The sequence below is a fragment of the Natrix helvetica genome (assembly GCF_964273705.1).
Source record: "Natrix helvetica genome assembly, chromosome: 4".
Lineage (NCBI taxonomy): Eukaryota > Metazoa > Chordata > Lepidosauria > Squamata > Natricidae > Natrix > Natrix helvetica.
In genome coordinates, this window is record NC_138550.1 from 37,276,361 (window position 1) to 37,294,380 (window position 18,020).

The 18,020-nt window shown below is 38.7% G+C and overlaps 1 protein-coding gene and 1 long non-coding RNA gene across 4 annotated transcripts in view; one reads left to right on the plus strand and one right to left on the minus strand.

Annotated features, from left to right (window-relative positions):
• The window catches only part of LOC309392277, a 112,360-nt gene that overhangs the window by 30,299 nt on the left and 64,041 nt on the right, over positions 1–18,020 (minus strand). Inside the window, exons 2-4 of one of the 3 annotated variants that reach the window (XR_014175410.1) lie at positions 12,457–12,508; positions 11,218–11,413; positions 1,426–1,742 (exon numbers count right to left, since the gene is read on the minus strand). This is a non-coding gene — a long non-coding RNA (uncharacterized lncRNA). Of the gene's footprint in view, positions 1–1,425; positions 1,743–9,840; positions 11,414–12,456; positions 12,509–18,020 lie in introns of those variants that run through there. The other 2 variants (XR_014175409.1, XR_014175411.1) reach the window with 2 other exon arrangements.
• Positions 305–16,316, plus strand: PLCXD2 (phosphatidylinositol specific phospholipase C X domain containing 2). Its single transcript, XM_081953329.1, has 5 exons — positions 305–719; positions 6,828–7,288; positions 10,661–10,902; positions 15,245–15,381; positions 15,493–16,316. Exons 1-5 carry the CDS (start codon positions 632–634, stop codon positions 15,495–15,497), a joined length of 933 nt encoding a protein of 310 aa, XP_081809455.1. The 5' UTR covers positions 305–631; the 3' UTR covers positions 15,498–16,316.

Sequence of the window (18,020 nt, forward strand, 5' to 3'; positions counted from 1 at the left end):
AGAAAAGTATAGTCCGATGAACCAATCAATCGTGTTTCGGTCAGGCACCTATAATTCATTGACCATAACGGCTGTGTTATCCTTTTTGGACGATTCACCGCCTTCAAAACCAAAATTCAGAGTTTCCGGAAGAAACAAGGCGACGCGTTAAGAGCTCAGCCGGCTCAACAGTCCCGTCAGGCCAAATCACCGTCCGCCACGGCTGTCACGAAAGCAGTGACGCCACGGCTGGACGGCCGGCTGGTGGCGCTGTCGAGCAATCCCGCCGCCCAGGACTAGGGGCCGTTTCATGAAAGGCAGCGGGCGGCGGGAGCGGGGGAGGCGAGTCCCCCCGACCTGGCAGCTCTTCCCGCCGCCCGCGGAGCGAGGTCGGTGTCCTCATCAGCCTCCTTTGCCTTCGCCATAGGGATGCAGGGGACTTTAAGAGCCGGGCAGGCGCGGCGTCCCAGGCAGGGCGAGGGCGCGGCAGTCGCTCTGCCGGTTTGGCACGTTTCCCGGAGGATGACAGAAGAGGAGCCTCTGCCGGCGCTTCCTCCAATGCGCTGCAGCTAAAGGAGTGCGAGCCGGCGAAGACGGGAGAAGCAGCCGCTCGGCGCATCAGCGTTCCCGAAGCCGGAGCTGAAGGCGACGAATGGCAACCCAACGCAGCCACGCAGACTGGATGGGCTCCTTGCCGCCCGTCCTCAGCGCCCTGCCGCTTTCCACGCTGGCCATTCCAGGTAACCGACCACCGGACCGACTTTGCCTGCCTTCGCGTCCCTCATTTGAGGAAGGTTGCAATGCACACCTGGCGGCCCCAACCTGCATCCCAGAAATAGGAAACGTGCTTGGCAAAACAAAAACCCCAAACCCTCCAGATGGCCTGCGAGACCCGTGATGGGCAAGGCCTGTAGGACAAGAGATTGAGGAAGAAGGCCAGCTGAGTTTTAAAGGATCAGGAAACCAGAGAGTTGTGAAAGTCGCAATTTAAACGTATCTGGAGGGGGGAATGGTTATGATAAATATGTGAATGCAGGTGCCACTGATCTAAGTGACATCCCCAAAAAGTCGGGATGTGGGCTTGGGGCAGATTAAACACCTGGTTATTATCTTGAATTCAGCAGTTTTGCATTTAAGAAAAAACAACAACTGGAAAATGAAATGGCATTAGCGATTTGCACCTTACTAAATGGGTATCTTTGAAAGGGCGCATAAAACATTTTGTAAATGCTTCCTTCCTTCACAAAATCAGAATGTGTGTTTTATATATCATTCGTAGTGTTAAGATTTACAGAATACATTGATTGGGGGGGGGCAGGTTGAGAAGCTTTATCCCAGAATAAAAATGTGATACGTTTCATTGAGTGAATGAATGAAAAGTTTACTACAGTCAAAGGACCCAAGAGAAACATAATAGCTAAGAAAGAAAACGAGTCACATGTTGACACATCATAGAAAACAAAAGAATTCAGGAAATAGTTTCTTCCTTCATATAAATGAAGCAGCTAGAAATTCGGCTACAGCCAGACTAAACTTAAGTCTAAATTTGGATAAAAGGAAATTTGCACATATATGGTTTAAATTACAGCCAGTTTCGTCTAATTGTTAAGGCACCAGGTTAGAAAACTAGAGACCTTGACTTCCACCTTAGCCATGAAAGTCAGTTGGGTGACCTTGGGCCAATCACACAACCTCACCTCACCGGGTTGTTGTTGTCGAAAATAGGAAGTGGAAAATGTGTTGGATATGTTCGCTGCCCTGAGCTATTGATAAAAATAATGAAAATAATAATGAAATAATGAAAATCAATGAAGGGTACATTTAATTTATTTTTCCCAAAGTTAGAAAGCAGTTAAAAGATCAGATGCTCCCCCCTCCACCCCCCAAAAAAACCCCACCAACAGAGATTGTCACAAGGTCTACTTGTGACAATGAAGATTCCTTCTCAATTGGCATACAAATAGTAGATTTATTTATTGGTTTGTTTCTTTTACTATATCCCAAGAAACAACAAGAAAGAGTTGTCTGTTATTTCAGAGGCCTGTTTGGACAAAACATTTGTCCATTGCTTCCAAAGTCTGCTAAATTGAAAATCTGTTAAATCAAGTATACTATATCTAAATATTCAGTTATATATAGATAATATAAAATATGGAGAATGCCTTTTCTACTTATTAAAATAAATAGATGTGGCTTAATAGTGTTATAAAGGAATATGTTTACTGATGATAAAGTATTCAGTAGTACTTGTATCTTTTTCATAAAAGCTGATCATTAGCTGAGCTCAAACAACACTACCATATTAGATTAGATTGAAAGCATGTAATTGCAAATGTAAGTTCATTAGGAGAAATGACCTCTACTTAGCAATAACCATAGTTGACTCCAGCTAATCTCAGAATACCAGATTAGATGAATCATTTGTTCTTAAGTATTCACCTTAAACAACTGGAAAATCCATAGCTGACACATGGTGATCTTTGATTTGTGTTTTATTTGTAATTAAAGAGAATGTTAGCAGAACCTGCCCTTTCGTCTTGGTGCTAAAGACATAAATGAGGAAATGGGCTAGTGAAATCATAACAGTAGCTAATACAAATGCTTTGTCAAATGTTTGCTCAAAAATCCCATTTTAAATATTATTGACAAACGAATGGGGCTAGAGTGTGTATTATGTTAAAAGTAATTTGCATTGTTACTATAGAAAATCCACTTTATAGAGAATGAAGAGAGAGAGAAAAGATTTCTTTTAAATTTTTATTTAAAATTCACATATAATTTTTTCCAGATTTAAATCGTTACTTTCCCCCCCCCAAGCCTTCTCATTTGAAATGAAATGTAAAACTACTTTTTCTGCAGAATTTTCTTTCTCTTGCAGAATTGCAAGAAAGAATATTTATCTTTATCACAGATTGCAAAGATTTTATCCGTCTACTTCATGTAGCTGTAAAGTCATCCAGACTGTTGTTAGGGAAAGCTGCAGCTGGATGTAGCAGATGAAATGAGCATTAAGACTGAATATAGAATAAGCCAATTAGAATGTATCCTTCTGTTTCATTCCTATTAGCATCTACTTAAATTTAATAATTACCATAAGAGCAAGAAGAGTATTTAAGTACTTGACACCAACTATAATGTGTTTTAGTAGGACAAGATATCATAGCATCTACATTCTCAATGTTCAAGCCATCAAAGAGATGAAATTGATAGGACACTATCAATTTTTTAAATTGATTTTAAAGGTTATTGGCAAATCCCATCACTTGATTTTTAAAAACAATGATTTGTCTATCTACAATATCTCAAATATCAAAAAACATTTTAAATTTTTTATAATCTAAAAGATTCAAAATAAGCCAATGGTATGAATATGTCCAGTGCTAGTAAATAATATTTCTAATAAGCAGTTCCTCTTTTAAAAAAATCTAATTTATTAATAAATAAACAATAAAAAGCATGCATAGACTATAAGTACAATACATTTCTTTCTACTCCAAATTCTCTATGTACTGTTTTATTCCTTTATTTAGGAAAAAAACTTCTTATTGGATGTTTTTCCTGTTCTAAAGGAAGGCTGATCGTATCCATTATTTTTATCTATTTTTTTTCCTAGTAAGGTTGTGTGTTTGTGTGTGTGTGTGTGTGTGTGTGTGTGTGATTCTAATGTAATTCTAATGTACTCAAAACAGAAATAAAACTTCCTGATGTAATATTAAGAGTTCATAGTGTTTAATTCTATGTGTGTTTAAGAAATACTGCACACTATGAACTCTTAATATTACATCAGGAAGATTTATTTCTGTTTTGAGTACATTATAATTTACTTCATGTGCTATAATTTACGTCACCTATGATGTAATATGAGAATATGTTAGCACATAATGTCCTTATATAATTGAATGTGACTAAGCCGCATATTAATTTCTATGAATGTTAAGAATGAATCACGGTACACGTGGAAGATATCTATCAACCATTAATGGCTTGCTGTTTGACAGTTACGTATTATTTGTATCATAGATATATTTTTGAGCAATGTTTTTAGAATGAAAAAGTTGAAACATTGTGACAATTGGCTTCTCCAGTACCCCAAATTACAGCATATCAATAACAAACTGAAGGTAAGGAAAAGTGAAAGGTGATGTTATATTTATTTTAGTATTACCATTTTGTGAGTATTTTTGGTTTGATTGATGGATTAATTGTGAAATATTGTACTTTGATACTTGTAAAATATATTAGAGGTCCCGTGAATTTTAGTTTCTAAGGAAATGTGTACTTTTCTTAAGCATGGTTTTTAAATCTTATTTTTGTCATAGCTGGGATAGAGTTGAGAATTATACACCCATGGAAGGGCCACCTGGTGTGCAAATTGTGCACTGCGTAAGATTGCCACATGCGACTTTAAAAACAAAACCTCACAAACTGCATGGCACAGTCATATAGAAAGAGACTGCGTGAGAAAGAGAGACAATATTTTAAATACTAAAAAATGGTTGGGCAGTTAGATGATTTCTACACAAGGGTATGCTACCAATGGCCCTACCTAGTTGCATACAGAATATTTCATATTAGAATTATTTTGTGTGCGCAGTGCCATTTCATCTTCAAAACTTTTTTTTTTGAATTATGAAACATTCCTGTCACATTATTATTATTATTTATTATTTATTTAAACTTATTAGTCGCCCCCTCTCCCCACAGGGACTCGGGGCGACGTACACAAGCAATAGTCAGCACAGTGTCGTACAGAGGAGGTAAAAAATAAATAAATAATTACAATACTGAAAAAAAGTTTAAACCCCAACATTAATAGTTTAAAAACTAAAATTAACAATTAAATATGACCTAGGGGTGGAAAAGTTGTCGAGTTATGCCAGGCCGACTAGCCGAAACAGGTGGGTCTTCAGTTTACTACGGAAGGAGCGGAGATCGGTTGTTATTCTGATGTCTGGGGGGAGGTCGTTCCAAAGGGTAGGGCCTGCCACAGAGAAGGACCTACTCCTGGGCACCGCCCTCTGACAATCTCTAGAGGACGGCACCCGGAGGAGACCCTCTCTGTGTGAGCGAATGGGCCGCAGGGATGTATGGGGCAGGACACGATCCCGCAGGTAACTAGGCCCTATGCCATGGAGCGCTTTGAAGATGGTAACTAACACCTTGAAGCGCACCCGGTAGGCCACAGGAAGCCAGTGCAGCTCGCGCAGGAGCGGTGTTATTATTTATTTATTTATTTATTATTCGTATTTATAGACCGCCCCTTCTCCCGAGAGGGACTCGGGGCGGTGTACAGTCACTAAAATGCGTTATAAAATACATACATAAAACAGTTAAATAATTAAATACATAGGTGGAGGAGGTTGCAAGACTGTATATAGAATAATAAATATAGTACATTAAAAGCTTATTAAAACCCCAAACCCAATTAAAATGAATAAATCCCCGGGAGGTAAAACTAAGAAAGTGCCAGGCCAGCTGATTGAAATAGGTGAGTCTTTAACTTTTGCCGGAAGGAACGGAGGTCGGTGGTAGTTTGAATGTCTGGGGGGAGGTCATTCCAGAGGGTTGGGCCCATCACAGAGAAGGATCTACTCCTAGGTGTCGCCCGCTGGCATTGCCTAGCAGACGGCACCAGGAGGAGCCCCTCTCTGTGTGAGCGGACAGGTCGCAGGGACGTGTGTGGTAGGATGCGATCCTGCAGATACCTAGGTCCTATGCCATGGAGCGCTTTAAAGATGGTAATCAGTACCTTGAAACGCACCCGAAAGGCCACAGGTAGCCAGTGCAGCTCGCGCAGGAGAGGTGTTACGTGGGAGTAACGAGTACTTCCCATAATAACCCGCGCGGCTGCATTCTGGACCAACTGCAGTCTCCGGGTGCACCTCAAGGGGAGCCCCATGTAGAGAGCATTACAGTAGTCCAGGCGAGACGTCACCAGCGCGTGAGTGACTGTGTGCAGGGCCTCCCGGTCCAAAAGGGGTCGCAATTGGCGCACCAGGCGAACCTGGTGGAACGTCCTCCTTGCCACGGCTGCCACATGATCTTCCATAGCCAGCCGGGCATCAAGGAGGACGCCCAAATTGCGTGCCCGTTCCACCGGGGCTAATTGTTCATCCCCGATGGCCAGCGATGGAATGTGCTGGTTGTATCGGGGTGCCGGAAGCCACAGCCACTCTGTCTTGGTGGGGTTGAGCTTGAGCCTGTTGTCACCCATCCAGACCCGCACGGCTTCCAGACAACATTCCAAACAGGCACTTTCAGTCATCCTGATAGTGTTCAAAGGTCAGAGAACTGTTGGAAGTTTTAAATACTCAAAATTTGCGCTCAAAATACCCTCCACACAAAATGTTTGAAGCAGCCCATTTTTGAATATGGATCATGCTATTAAAAAAAAAAACTTCTTCCACTACACACTTTACTGAAATAAATATTTTAAGGCTTCTTAAATCTGTTAATTTCTGTTGTTCAAAAGATACCAGTAAACTGCTTTTATAGGTTAGAAATTTGTTTGTTTAATTTTATGTACATGTTTAGAGAACATGTACATCAACACAATTCCTTGACAGTATTCAGTTCTTACTTCTTTCCCTTGAGAAAATTGCCCATTTATTCCTTTTCCTTGCTTTCTCATTTTAGTTGTTAATAGCCCATCAAAGAACCGATCCTCTTATCACTGATCCTTTTATCTCAAGAACTTTTGGAGGAGGAATGTTTTTGAAAATCCTGGTAAATGATATTGATATAACACTGGCCCCATTCAGATGCCTGTAGAGATATTAAAAATCTCTTTTTTAATAGGTTAGTAAGGCAGAATCTATAGTGATTGTCCCCCTTTTTCCCCCATATAGGTTCACATGACTCCTTCAGTTACTGGGTGGATGAGAAAGCTCCCGTGGGACCAGATCAAGCCATAGCAATTCGGCGGATAGCTAAAATTCCTTTGGTAAAAAAGCTAATGAAGAAATGGTCAGTAACACAAAATCTGACATTCAAGGAGCAGCTGGAGAGTGGAATACGCTATTTTGACCTCCGTGTGTCTTCCAAACCAGGTGAAGCAGGACAGGAAATCTACTTTATACATGGCTTGTTTGGAACCACAGTATATGATGGACTTATGGAGATAAACAACTTCTTAACCCATCATCCTAAAGAAGTCATTTTCCTGGATTTCAATCATTTCTATGCCATGGATGTGAATCATCATATGTATCTCATCAGCAAGATTGAAGAAATATTTGGATCAAAACTCTGCACAAAAGAATGTGTAGAAAATGTAACTCTGCAGAGTCTTTGGGAAAAGCAACAGCAGGTACAGGATTTTTTTTTATCCTATTTAATTGGATCTGAATCTACATTTTTATACTTCAAACTACTATTAGATGGCCTTTGGGAAAGCATCTTTGGAAGTTGTAGGATATGTTTGAAAAAAGGAACTCTGAAAGTGAAGCAGATAGTAGTTTTCAAGCCTCTAGAACTCCGTGGGTTATCTTACTTGTGTCTTAGCACAGACTCTCTCTGTAACATTTCTTCCATTCTATAATACCTGTGAGTTCTTGTCTTTCTAGTACAGCTGAACTCATTTTCAGGTGGATGTTTAACTGAATAGAAATTACATTGAATCTGTCCATCACTGTGAATTAACATTTTTAAAAATTCTGGCGCCTTAAATGAAAAATGATAGATCCCATGGTAAAGCTAATAGAAGATTATTCTCTGTCAACCTTACGCGGTAGACCGGATTAAAAAAAAAAAGACTACAGGTAGTCCTCAACTTATGACCACAATTGAGGCCAAACTCTGTTGCTGAACGAGACAGTTGTTAAGTGAATTGTGCCCCATTTTACAACCTTTTTTTTCATAGATGTTAAGTGAACTACTGCAGTTGTTAAGTTAGTAACGTGGTTACTAACACAAGTGAAACTGGCTTCCCCATTGACTTTGCTTGTCAGAAGGTCTCAAAAGGTGACCCAGGGTTCAAAAGGTGAACCCGGGACATAAATATGAACTAGCTGCCAAGTGTCTGAATTTTGATCATGTGACCCTGGGGATGCTGTAATGGTTGTAAGTGTGAAAAAATTGTCCTAATTCACACTTTTTGTGCTATGGCAGCTTTGAATGATCACTAAATGACCTGTTGTAAGTTGAGAACAACCTGTACTGAGAAGGGTTCACGTTATTGAAGTAGGCTATAATAACAAAATTGTACAGGCTTGATTATGTTTTGCCTCCCTCCCCACCCCTAAACCCCAATGAGAATCAAGGAGGAGTTTGCTTGAGTCTCTTCTGCATACTGTCATGTTTCCCAGGCCCTTAAAGAATGCCCTCTATTTATATAATAATTCTTGCCTACTTCCTTCAAGGACACTTTCCTGATTCTGTACATTCTAGCTAAACACAGACTTCCTTTTAATAATTGGTTATCTACCTCTACAATCAGTTCTGTCCCGTTTAATTGGATCTATTTTCAATCCTGTTTTTTCCATCTTTCATAAAAGCTACATTATCACAATATTATTGTCTTTCCTGGGAACTATGCGCCTTTCCCAATTCTGTCACACTTTCTGTTCCTCCTAGATCCGTGATGGCAAACCTACGGCACACGTACCAGAGGTGGCACGCAGAGCCCTCTCGGCTGGCACGTGCCCCAGGTCAGATCTCCATGGCGTTTCTTTTGTGAGCTTCTGTTTCCCTGCAAATGACGAAACAGAAGCTCACAAAAGAAAAAGATCTTACCTCTTGCCGTGCTGCCAATGTTGGGCTGCCCCGCCTCCCGCCGGCCAGCTGGTCTTTGGGTCTCTGCTGCAATGTGCACATTTGTGCACATGGACCTTTCAGTTTGGGCATGCACATGTGTGCAGTATGGGCACTCAGTGTCTAAAAGATTTGCCATCACTGTCCTAGATTATCAAAGTTTATCAAAGTTTGAACTTCTCCAATTATTTCAGTTCCGCAAGGCAGCTATCCTTATTCTTCCTCCAATATTAATGTATTCTGAAGAAATAGGGATCTCCAGAGACTCAGTCATCTATGCCAGCAGTCACCAACCAGTGGTCCATGAGAAACTTTTGGTGGTCTGCAGAAAAATTATTTGCATTTTTATATTGCACTAAATACTCTTTATCTTTTTTTAAAAAAATTCATATTAGTGGTCCGCAGGATTTAAAAGTATGAATTAAGTGGTCCCTGAGATCCGAAAGGTTGGCGACCCCTGATCTACGCCATTTTATTTTCAACTTTAGCCATGTTTTCAACTTGAGCTTTGCTCAGCTTTCTCTCAAAAATAAACCAAACAGCAGCAGGTGCCAAAGCTGTCCACCAGGTGGCAGTATCTGAATATAAATGCTAGCAGTAGACCTTTATTTATTCAGTTTGATGCTGCTTAACTACAAATGACTGAGCAACTCACAACACAAATAAAACCAATATTATAAAAATATCCATCAGAACCAAAATAAAAAGAGTGAGATGGTGAATCTGGCAAACCTCAAAAGTTAGAATGTTAAGGAACTTGCCTCCAAATGAATGTAATGCATTAATTCATGATCATAACCAAATATTTATAGGTGATAATTCAACAGTAACCCAGCCATTTGTCGTGGGACTGCCTTTATGTTCCAGAGAATGAAGCAAAGGATACCCAAATGAGAGAAACCTATAAATAAATGAAGCTCTCACAATGCAGTATGGCATAGGACAGGGGTGTCCAAACTTGGGAACTTTAAGACTTGTGGACTTCAACTCCCAGAATTCCCCAGCCAGCTCTGCTCTGCTGGCTGGGGAATTCTGGGAGTTGAAGTCCACAAGTCTTAAAGTTCCCAAGTTTGGACACCCCTGGCATAGGAGATGTTATTGTTTGTCCCCTTGTGGATTCAAAAGGAGGGTTGGTAAAATATAATGGCAACAAGTAGAACAAATAATGAGATCCTTAATGTAACCCCATCTATTGTGTGAGAGCTCAAGAAATGAGTGATGTTCTTTCTTTTCATTTCCCTTAATCTGTGATGACACTAATTCTGTTCACTAGTAGATTAAGTACCATATTTTTCAGATTATAAAACACACTGGAGTATAAGACACACCAAGATTTTGAAGAGGGCCCAGGAACACTCTGAAGGCCTCCCAAACCCTCTGCGCATCCATTTTTGCAAATGGGGCGGGATTTCAATGTATAAGGTGTATTTAGTGTATAAGACGCACCCAGATTTTCACCCTCTTTTTTGAGGGAAAAAGGTGCATCTTATACTCCAAAAAATATGGTATTTGAAGGCAGTTAGTGCTGCATTTTAGTCCAGGGCTAAAATGGAATGGAGTGGCAACTCATGCAATCCAATTCAGTATCGCCTTCGGTGTTGCAAATATAATAGGATTATATAGTAAGTTTTATTAAAAGTTTAAAAGTCCGTCAAATTGTTTCCACCATTTGGAACGTTCGTTAGAACGTTCCAAATGGTGGTAGTAACCAGTTATGTGGTAGTACTAGTAACCAGTTATGAGTTTATGTAGTAACACTTGACCTGATATTGACCAGATTTTACTTTTCATATCTCTGTGCTCTCTCACAGACAATAATATTTTCCATACTGTTGTATTCTTTGCCCATTGTTAGAGAGTGATATGCATATAAATGAATTTAATCCAGGAAGAGATTTCAGTTACCTCATTGTTACCTCCATTCTTCTAGGTTCTTGTTTTCTACCATCATTCTATATATGAAATATACCCCGTTCTATGGGCAGGGAATAAAATGCCAGCTCCCTGGGCAAACACAACTAATGTGCATAAATTGCTGCAGTTCTTGGAGACCACCCTGAATGAGCGAGCAAAACATGGAACTTTCCATGTTTCCCAAGCTATTCTCACACCAAGAGTCAAAACCTTTGCACGGCACCTCAGCCGTGGCCTGAAAAACACTCTTGTTCACAGGTAAGTATCTGCTTACGTTTTCTGTCCAACTATTGATAATGAACTAAATAAACTGGCTCTCCTTGTAAAGTCATTAAGGGTGCAATCCTTTGATTCCTGGGAGATTATTATAAGAGTCATTGGGAATTGATAAATGAAAGTTAGTCACCACGAAAATGAGATGCTTGAGGAAAGCTGCTGAAGTAACCAGAAAAAATAACCAGAAAATCAGAAATATGATCATAAGTGAAAGAATTGGCATAGAATCAATTTTAAACTAAATTAAACTAAACAAGTTTAAACATAAAAAAACAACAAATCAAATGGTTTGCTCACCTGGAGAGCATGTCTTGGGACTCCGTGCATAGTACAATACAAGGCATATACAAAAAGAGGAGAAGGCCAAGGAACATGAGGTAGACTCAGAAGAAGATGGAGAGACAACATCAAAAACGGACTACAACAGCATCAAATAACAATGGTTGAGGCCTCCAGAAGAGCAGGAACCAGAATTTTGTATCTCCCTCGACACCTGAAAGTGATAAAAGAAGAAGATTGTGAACTGTCCTCTGGAGATACTTGCAAATTGGGCTTGGGCCGAGAGAATATCCCACCTGTTTTCCTGTTCCATTAGAACCAATTAAAAGAAACGAAGAAAAATAAAAGAGGGAAAAGTGTCATTCTTAAGTTTCAGAAGAATGTCCTTTAATTACCTGGAACTCATACTGATCTTCTATTATAAAATATAAGCAGCCATTATCTTCTGTGATAAAATAAGGCTTTGTCTTTCCTGCTTTTTTCTGGCTGAAATTGAAGTGACTTGACATACTAGAGACATTTTTAAAAGGTAGTTTTAAACCTATCGCCATTCTTCTTTTGAAGGAGGAATGGCCACTTGGGTGAGAAAAGATTTCAGAGATAGAAGTAGAGAGCATTTTTTTCCCTTTACTATTCATCAAAGGCTAGAAAGGAGCAAGGAGGAAGAAGTTGACACAGCTATGAAGTTCCCAGCTCTTTCTAAGTTTTGCCTCTTGTGGACATACATGTAAGACAAGATACATATAATTCTTAGGCAGGGGTGAAATCCAGCAGGTTCTGGAGAATCGATAGCGGAATTTTTGAGTAGTTCAGAGAACCGGCAAATACCACCTCTGGCTGGCCCCAGAGTGGGGTGGGAATGGAGATTTTGCAATATCCTTCCCCTGCCATGCCCACCAAGTCACACCCACAGAACCGAGAGTAGAAAAAAAAATTGAATTTCCCCACTGTCCTTAGGCATGAGAGTTTTTTCTCAGCAGTCTTGGCAGCTCTGGACCCATTGTGCTATTTAGTGATAAAATCCATTTCCTTGTTGGCCGTTTCTCTGTAGATGGACCAGCATAGAAAATAGTTCAGAGAAAGATACACTTCCTATTCTTCCATTCCTCTTTGCTCCCTGCTTGAAGAGCTATTGGGCCCCATTAGTAAACAAGAAAAGGTGAATCTTGTTTACTCCTTGTGGATACTTGAGCAAGAACCAATGAGCAAAAGGAGACTCATTCTGGAAAAAGCTCCATTGTCTGCTTATTTGTTTACCTTTTTTGTCTACTCTTTCAATCCATGTAGTTCAGTGGGATGGAAGATCAGACTAGGAAAAATAAGAAATTGAAATGTAATAATTGCTCCATCAATGGCCTTTTCTTCATTCAAAGTAAAAGTGACAGCGTTAAACCTGCACTTTTTCCGATGATGATTTAACCTTGCATATAATTTACCTCTTAGTGACACTTTTTAAGGTAATTGGGGAATTAGTGGGGCAGGATTTCCACCCCCACACTCCCAAAAAGACAGCTTTGAATGCAAGTATTCCTGAAAGCTGTACATTGGACTGCAGCTTTTGCACAAATATACAACTACAAAATACAGTGAGAGCAAAAAAGAAAACAAACAGAACTATCTCCTTCTGTACCCCTCGAGGAAAATAGTGGGTGGGTGTAAAAATGAAAATGTATTCCTCATTAGGTGCTTTCTCCTTTCATGAGTATTATCCTTAAATGGAAACCTGATGAAAAATATATCATTAAAAAAACTACCGTAGGTGGTGTTCCTTGAAATCACAATTCAAGACATTTTTTGGAGCTGTTCAAAACTCTCTTGGTTTGTTCTGAATGATTTCCAAATACCTCTCATTACCCACTTCATATCTCTGTTTTTTGCACATCCTACCTTATATCTATTTGAATAATTATGTCTCTAATTAGTTCTATAAAATAAATAATTTCAAATAGTTTCATGTCAACTTTGTTAGAATTCAAATATTGCTTCACTGTTCAAGCTAACAACAGTTATTAGTAACTATAACATGGTTTGTTTGGTTTTGATATAGCAAGATATATAGACATAGTTAATACTGGTTCATAAGCAATTGCTGCCTTCCAGATGTTCAGTTCCTATCAGGATCATCAGCAGAACTGATAAAAGTAACGAGGGAGTTATATTTGTTAGTAGTACTGCAGGCTACTTGTGCTGATTGCTGACTGCTGACTGCCTGCAGTTTGGCAGATCGAATCTCACCAGGCTCAAGGCTGACTCAGCCTTCCACCCTTTCAAGGTGAATAAAATGAGGACCCAGATTGTTGAGAGTAATATGCTGACTCTGTAAACTGCTTAGAAAGGGCTGTAAAGCACTGTGAAGGGGTATATAAGTCTAAGTACTATTGCTAATATGTATGAATCAACAAAAACCACTATTGAAGCGAGATTATTATATATAAAGCCAAAATAAGTATTAATCCTTAGCTGTATTCCGAAGATATATTGACAAATTAATGGTGACACAAGGTTGTTTTCTTCAATTACAGTACTTAATCTAGTCTATTAACATTTTAATTTCTCATTGCCTTTAACTTATTGCAGTACTAGATGTGTCAGTTATAGTAATATAGCAAGTAACCTACTGTAACTTCAGTAGACAGAAAAATGGTCTAAGCAGTGGCAATACACAGAATGCTCAAACAAAACCTATCTTCATCTCTATCAGAGTTAAAGATCCATTGTTATAACTCAAATTTCTACTTTTAAAAGATAATTGCTATACAGTTATAAGGCACTAGATGGTGCTAAATTATTTTCCCTTCTAATTACCAAATGTGTTGGTAATTATTTTAATAGTAAAAAGAATACAATCACGGATACTATTCCAAATCGTATGATACAGAAATATTAAATCAGCAAAAAATAGGCAAACCAATAAAGTATTATTTATTTTGCTTATATTATCGCCTTCCTACTCTAGGGTGAACAGCTGACATAAAATATGACTATAAATGCAAGCTACATAGATACATAATGAACTAGGCAATGTTTAATTTGCTTGAAAGAGGTTTCTTGATAAAAGAGTGAATTTAAAAAGGCTTGCCATTCTTTGCATATATCAATTGTATCTCTAATGGCTTGCTTCTCAAATCCAAACACTTGAAAGCAAAAATTCACTTATAGTGTTCGTGATGTTTTAACACCATCTCTCACTTTATTGTAGGGAAAGACTAAAATAATAACTTTAAAAAAACATCCAGGAAAACAGCTTACTTAAATTACACCACCTGCTTAAATGTTTGCCCAGCACCTTTATCTCTCACTAAATCATAACGTACTCTAACCTATTAGTAAATAATTTAGCCAACTGTTAAATTATTACTTGGCATAGTGTGTGAATAGATCACAGGTTCACAGTATTTATTATGAATGCTTAAATGTTGTGTGGAAGATATTAAGTGGCATATCAACATTAAAAAGTCAATTTTAGAATTTACAATATAAAAGTAATGCACAAAATGTTGATATACAATGTAGTCTGTAGTTTAATGTAGTTTAATGTTCAGCTATTTTTTGAAAGTAGTCATAATTTTAGAAATATAAGTATTGTTTATCTACTATGTGCCACTAAAATCCTACTTATGGAAAATTTAGATGGTGTTGCAATGCATTTATTAATTTCTTTCCCCCTTCTTGACCTATAATATGGTATGGCTTCAAATGTGGCATGCTTTTGCTGATATTTTTTTAAATGATAAAATATAATATGTAATACAAATAATTTTCTTATTTCCAAGAAGTATTTTAGATTATCATATAGACATAGTTTACAGTGGAGTCCTCAGTCCTCTCTGATCTTGATTGTTTTCTTGCAGATGTTTCATTACCCAACTAGGTAACATTTTCAGTGCTAGCACAACCTAGCTCGGAGAGCATCAAGAACTCCCCATTTCAATCCTGAGACACAAAAATTCTTTTCTATTATGACATAATACACAATATATGCAGACAATATATTATTATCTAGAGCGTAAAGCATGTCTCATATATTTTCCTTTATTTCTCATAGAAATCTTCCTTTTATTCTGAACTGGGTGAAGTTACAGAAACCAGGAATCATGGGAGTTAACATCATTACTTCCGACTTTGTGGAACAGGTTGACTTTGCAGCTACCATCATTGGATTAAATAATCTCCTTTTAGAAGGTAAACAAATCCTGATTGTTTAAAGGGGAGATTCATTTAGGAGTGCTCCATTTATAGCAATTACTCTATTTCAACACTCTCAACTGGTGTTTTTGCTTTTTTTTGACACAGTATAAAGACAAAAAAACTTACAGTGACTTCAATACATAGAGCTAAACTTGCAGGATAGCACGTCCTTCTCTGCTGCACATAGGAACATTTTGCCTGCCTTTGTGGAAATACAGGATGTGATGCTGGCTGACCAACTGGAGTTCAGCGCTACAACACATGGAAATTATTAGCAGAGGCCTCTTCATGGACTTGCTGAGTATGTGCATCCTGCATATCATGAAACCCGGAACTCTGGCTCAAAGGATGATAATAAATTATAAACTTGGATTCATCAGGTTAGCCAACAGTTTACCTCTGCGGATACCTCAGGCAGAAATATATGCTGCGCTTGTTTCATTACTACTGTACAGTGTATATTCTACTACCTCGGTCATTCTTTAGGGAAATATCATTTCTGTTGTTTGCTGTGGTAAACCTTTGGTAAAGACAGTAATGGGTGTGAATGTGATAGTTACAATAGTTACACTCTATTGCCAAAAGTATTCGCTCACCTGCCTTTACTCGCATATGAACTTACTGTAAGTGACATCCCATTCCTAATCCATAAGGTTCAATATGACGTCGGTCCACCCTTTGCAGCTATAACAGCTTCAACTCTTCTGGGAAGGCTGTCCACAAGGTTTAGGAATGTGTTTATGGGAATTTTTGACCATTCTTCCAGAAGCGCCTTTGTGAGGTCACACACTGATGTTGGACGAGTTTACGTGGCCTACCACTTCGTGGCTGAGTTGCTGTCTATACAATAATAATACAATACAATAGTAGAGTTGGAAGGGACCTTGGAGGTCTTCTAGTCCAACCCCCTGCCTAGGCAGGAAACCCTATACCGTTCCAGACAAATGGCTATCCAACATCTTCTTAAAGACTTCCAGTGTTGGGGCATTCACAACTTCTGGAGGCAAACTGTTTCACTGATTAATTGTTCTTACTGTCAGGAAGTTTCTCCTCAGTTCTAAGTCGTTCCCAAACACTTCCATGTTCTTATAATATAATTTCCTGTACACCGCCCCGAGTCCCTCCGGGGAGAGGGGGCGGTCTAGAAATTTAATAAATTATTATTATTATTATTATTATTATTATTATTATTATTATTATTATTATTATTATTACAGCTGACAGTTGACTGTGGAATATTTAGGAGCAAGGAAATTTCACGACTGGATTTGTTGCACAGTTCCATGCTGGAATTCACTGAGCTCCTGAGAGCGACCCATTCTTTCACAAATGTTTGTAAAAACAGTCTGCATGCCTAGGTACTTGATTTTATACACCTGTGGCCGTGGAAGTGATTGGAACACCTGATTCTGATTATTTGGATGGGTGAGCGAATACTTTTGGCAATATAGTATATGTGTTTAGACCTCCATTTCTTTACTTGAACTTGCATTTTTAATTCTTTTGGAGTATCCTAACTGGAGACAAAGAGGAATTATTTTAAATGCAACATTATTTATCTTGTGGATTTTTTTTAAAGTCCTAGATTTAGAATCACTTCTGAGAATTATGTGGCTAATACCACCTAACCTTTATCTCATTCTGGCATAATTCACTCCTAGCATATTGGAATTTGCACAGAAGAATGTAAATAGGAAATGGCACTCCAGGGTACAACGTACCTGCCATTTTGTCGAATTTATTTAATGCAATACTTTTCAAATTGTAAAACAGTATTTATTTATTTATTGTAAAAGAGAAAAAAAGGTTTGCTACCCTTTTGTAGCTTGTAGCTGGAAAATTTATAGTTATTTTCCTAAATATCTGTTTGGAAATTTTTCATAATACATTTATAGTAGTTTGCGTTGTTAACGTGCCCTGACTGTTTTAATGAGACTTCAGGGAAGAAAAGATTTGAAACAAGTTTGCTTTAAGTTTCGAGCAAACAAGTGTTCTTCAGAAATCTCGGTTGCATTTTGGATGTTCTGAGTATCCAGTTCTATTTCAGGGATCATTTCAGTTCCTGCAACAATTAACAGAAAATGAAGGCAATATGGACTTACATACCTTAGTCTTCTGCAGGACTTCTTTTATTCATTTATTTATTCATTATTTATTTATTTATTTATTTATTAAATGCATAGGTGGCATATACACTGGGCAATTTGCAACTGGGAAAAACAATCCAAACCATATAATATAGCCATGATGGCGAACCTAAGGCACGCTTACCACAGGTGGTACGCGGAGCCCTCTCTGCGGGCATGCGAACTGTCGCCCCAGCTCAGCTCCACCATGCATGCTGGCCAGCTGGTTTTCGAGTCTCTGCCACGCATACCTGGGGGTGGGCGTATGCGGGATGTGACGTGCGCTGGGCAGCGGGGTGTGGGTCACGCACGCATTGCATTATGAGTGTGCTTTTGCATACACATGCATGTGCTTTTGGCACTCAGTGATGAAAAGGTTAGCCATCACTGCAATATAGAGTTGAAGAGAAGTTGGAGAAGAATAGCAATCAATTAAATAAGCAAAAGGGTCTACAAGCGGTTAGACTTCATTCTAATCCAGGTCCTGGGAATAAAGCCAAGTTTTAA

Bases quoted from the DNA above. Each gene is read 5' to 3' on its own strand.
- PLCXD2 (XM_081953329.1), top strand. From the start codon at position 632: ATGGCAACCCAACGCAGCCACGCAGACTGGATGGGCTCCTTGCCGCCC. The intron at 720-6,827 runs GTAACCGACCAC...TCCCCCATATAG, and splicing joins TTCCACGCTGGCCATTCCAG to GTTCACATGACTCCTTCAGT. The intron at 7,289-10,660 runs GTACAGGATTTT...CCATTCTTCTAG, and splicing joins TTTGGGAAAAGCAACAGCAG to GTTCTTGTTTTCTACCATCA.